Source organism: Chiloscyllium plagiosum, chromosome 23 (genome assembly GCF_004010195.1).
Source record: "Chiloscyllium plagiosum isolate BGI_BamShark_2017 chromosome 23, ASM401019v2, whole genome shotgun sequence".
NCBI lineage: Eukaryota > Metazoa > Chordata > Chondrichthyes > Orectolobiformes > Hemiscylliidae > Chiloscyllium > Chiloscyllium plagiosum.
The window spans coordinates 13,199,583-13,203,903 of record NC_057732.1 but is presented as its reverse complement, the minus strand read 5'-3'; the positions used below and the strand labels follow the sequence as shown (position 1 = coordinate 13,203,903).

General features: G+C 40.5%; 1 protein-coding gene across 2 annotated transcripts in view; it reads left to right on the top strand.

Annotated features, from left to right (window-relative positions):
• The window catches only part of LOC122561632 (troponin I, slow skeletal muscle-like), a 39,813-nt gene that overhangs the window by 32,015 nt on the left and 3,477 nt on the right, over window positions 1-4,321 (top strand). For both annotated transcript variants that reach the window (XM_043713568.1, XM_043713569.1), the window contains 3 exons: window positions 1,222-1,311; window positions 1,410-1,583; window positions 2,579-2,686. In XM_043713568.1, coding sequence (XP_043569503.1) covers window positions 1,222-1,311; window positions 1,410-1,583; window positions 2,579-2,683 — 369 coding nt within the window. In that variant the 3' untranslated portion in view covers window positions 2,684-2,686. The remainder of the gene's footprint in view (window positions 1-1,221; window positions 1,312-1,409; window positions 1,584-2,578; window positions 2,687-4,321) is intronic.

Below are 4,321 nucleotides of genomic sequence, written 5' to 3'. Positions count from 1 at the left end.
CCACCCTCTCTAATCTTACTGAAACATCTGTAACCAGGAACCTCCAACAACCATTCCTGTCCCTCTTCTATCCACGTTTCCGTGATGGCCACAACATCGTAGTCCCAGGTACCGATCCACGCCTTAAGTTCACCCACCTTATTTCTGATACTCCTTGCGTTGAAGTATAAGCACTTGAACCCATCTCTGTGTCCACAAGTATTCCCTGTCTGTGCTACCTTCTTCACAGCCTTCCTATATTCTTGGACATCCTGACAAACAGCTAGCCTGAATAGCTGGGCTTGGTTCCCTGAAGCATCAGAGGCTGAGAGGTGACCATATAGAGGTTTATAAAATCAGAAGGGGCATGGATAGGGTGAATAGCAGAAGTCTTTTCCCTAGGGTGATGGAGTCCAAAACTAGAGGGCACATATTTAAGGTTAGAGGGGAAAGATTTAATAAGGACCTGAGGGGTAACTTTTTCACACAGAAGGTGGTGCATGTATGGAATGAGCTGCCAGTGGAAGTAGTGGAGGTGGGCACACCTGCAGCATTTAAAAGGCATCTGGATGGGTATATGAATAGGAAGGGCTTAGAGGGATATGGGCTAAATGCTGGCGAATGGGACTAAGTCAGATTGGGATGTCTGGTCAGTGTGGATGAGTTGGACCGAAGGATCTGTTTCTGTTCGATATGACTCTATGACACAGATTGAGGATTATCAACAGAAGATTGAAGAGTGGAGTATTTCAAGTTGTACTGAAGTACTTTAATGATACACTCCAAAATAATACCTTACTCTGCATTGTAAAGTAATTTAATTCAGGTTGTACCTATAGTTCTTTGCACTGTGCATTCTTGATCTCCACCTGGTTGATGTCAGGTTGGATTGGTGAGGGAGAGCCGAAAAGAATGAGAATGGAATTCTTTATCATCAGTAAAGAGGAGAAGTAAAATGAATAGAATAGCCAACCTAGAGTATCCATATAACTCTGGCCTTTTGGAATCTTAAGGGTAAGTTTGCTGAGAAACCATAGAGTGAGGATAATTTTTACCCTCAATATTTGATTGGTTATATGACAGAGCAGAACACCTACTCAATATATAACCCATTTGTTTTTCTACCTATTTCACAATGAAGTTGAAAATAGTTCCCACAAAGGAAATGGATAGAAGGGAGCAAAAAATAAATGATTTTGAATCCTTTGGTGATACTGATCACATTATTTTTGAATGTTCCAGAATATCTGTAAACAATTCCACCAGAAAATTGATCATGTTGATGCAGAGCGTTATGATGCTGAAGTTAAAGTGTCCAAGAATGCCAAAGAGGTGAATCATTTAGATCTTTTTCCATTAAAGAAAACTGGAGTTGTAAACCTGATGATCAAATTGAAGAGTATGGATAACAATATATTTTCTTACATTAGATTGAAAGCTTAAACCAGAAGATCTTAGATCTCAAAGGCAAATTCAAACGCCCCACCCTACGTCGTGTCAGAGTATCTGCTGACGAAATGTTGGGTGCTCTAGCAGAAAATACTTGCAAAACCTCATTGGATTTGAGGTCGAATCTAAAATCAGTGAGAAAGGAAGAAGAAAAGGTATGGAGCAGTCAAAGAAATTTTTGTGCTGCTGTTAATGATGAATAGCTTTGGTATCATATTGAAGTACAAATATTTCACTTCTGATTGTTTTTGGCATTCAGTTTCATTTCATACTCAGTTACTTGTTATCTGGGATTTTAGCTGCAATTTAAGAAAAAAAATCACTCAGTTTACACTACATAGTTTTTGAAAAAGAAGTGTGAATTATATCTTCTGTTTTGCATGTTCCACAGGTCATCATCATGGAAAAAAGTATTGCACAGAAACTATCTGCACTGAAAGGCAGGAAGGCAGTATACAAACATCTAGAGCAATAGATCTGTGTCCTATCTTCAATATTTCCTTTTTCCTTCCTTTGTATCCTCTCTACATCTACTTTTCTCTTTCTCCAAATCTCTTGTTTAGCACCACAGATCCCAATCATTATCATCATCCAATTTCCCTATCATATTCAGTCTTTCAATTCTCATTGACTCATAGACATTTGCAGCACAGGAGGGCTTTTAGCCCATCATAGCTGTGCAGTCAACAAATATCTGAAAACGCACAGCCGGTCAGGCAGCGTCTGATGAACAGGAGATTCACTATTTCGAGCATAAGCTCTTCATCAGGAATATGGGGGTGGGGGGCAAGGAGGCTGACAGTTTAATGGGAGGGGGGTTGGAGCAGGGGCTAGGAATGCAATAGGTAGATGAAGGTGGGGGGTGAGTCGTCTTCATGGACCAGTGCATTCTATGTGGTGTAAGTTTATCCACAGTGCTACTGAGTATGGAGTTCCACAATCTTGATCCAATGACAATGAAAGAATGGCAATATAGTTTCATGTCAGGATGTTGTAACATTTGGAGAGAAACTTGCAGGCAGTGGTGTTCTCAGGTATCTGCTACTCCTCCATTTCTCGGTGGTAGAGGTCACAGGTTCAGAAGGTGCTGTCTAAGGAAGGGAGATGCTGTCAAAGGATGTATTTAAGATATATTCCATTCTCTTCAAAGGAACACAAACCAGTTGAAGTCCATGACTGGCGTAAGAATGTGGAAGCAATGTCTGGGATGGAAGGACGAAAGAAGATATTTGATAGCGCTGCTCCTCCTCAGTAACAGGTAAACGTGCAAGAAGTAGCTAAGAAAATTTTTCTCAACGTCCACACGATAAAAACACATTCCTCCAGCAAAACTATTGGAAATGCACAGCAGTTATTTCAAGGGAAAAAGCAAGTTAATATTTACAGGTATCAAATCCTGACCTTGGGGTGCTGCAGTTCCGCAAGAAACAGAGCTAAGATTATAGTCACTTAGGTGAGATTGCGAGGACAGGCTGAAACCCCTAGCATGTAGTCATAAGGCACATAAATGACATGACCAAACAGCCTGAAGCTTGCACATTCTATCCCATCTCCCTAATCCGTAAGTATTCATGTTCACCTATAGTCGGTTCTGCTGTAACGCGGTTGTTCCATTCTCATGTGATCCCGTGTTATAAAAAAAATCGCACTATAGCAGCATAATTTAAAATAATGGGGCCAGAATCGTGTTATAACCAATAGAAACAGTGACCCCAATTTAGTGAGTTCATACTAACAAAACATGCGTTTTTGCAGAACAATCTGTATTCTTAGGTTGGAGCAGCCTTTCATGCAGTGCAGTCACAGAAACTGGAGAAATGATAATGAAAACTAGGACAATCCCTACTGGAGGAAGATGACATAATCAATTGAGTTGAAGGCTACAGATAATTTGACAATGAGGAAGGCTGGTTTATTGCAGTCTCTGTCACATTGAATGTAATTTGTGACTTTAATAAGGGTTCTGAGGGGGAATGGGGAACAGAAATCTGATTGAGGAAATAAATCACGGAATTACAGGAAAGATTGGCATGAATACAGGAGCTCACACCATATTCAAGAAGTTGAGAGGGACAGGAGTTTGGAGATGCGATGGTAGTTTGCAAGCGAGGTCGAGAATGAGCTGTGTGAAGGGATGACAACTTTGCATTTGTTGAGTGACTTTCATATATCTCAGAATGTAGCCATGATTTGTACAATGAATGAAGCATTCTTGAATTGTAGTTATAGTCATTATGAATTGGAATCTGCAAGTCAGCAATTTCAGAAGCAGCCAGTGATCAGATGACCATGGATCAGAGAGAGATGAAAAAGCATTTTTCACACTGGCTTTAAAACACTGCGATCTAGTTTGTAGGCTCCTGCCTTAAAGGGCTTTCAGGATCTGACAGATGCACTTACACCAGGTTGGCTGCTGGTCAGTGAACACACAGATATGCAATGTATTTAGTGGAATGATTTTGAGGCATAAAAGCTGCTGTTACTCGGGGCAGAAACACAGGCACCAATCCACTTCTCAGTGCTCTGTACAAACAGCAAGACAAAATAACACTTGGCTGTCCGGACAGACATTTCAGGGATTTATACAAAAACTGAGCTCCAAATAATCCGAAACATTAACTCTGATTCTCTTTCCACAAATGCTGCCACACCTGCTGAGTTTCTCTGGTACTTTCTGTTTTTATTATTTATAGCTGACAATGGTCACTTCTTCTCAAGACCAAACAATCCAAAAGAGATGGGGCACCTTAATCTCTAGCATAGGTGTAGTTTACTACCTGGTCACCTGGTTGCACCATGAAGGAGCAAGAGAAAAAAAGGCATATGTCTGAATATGATAGGAAAGCACAATGTGTAGAGAAAGCAGGCCTTCTAATCATCTTACCCAGTTTCA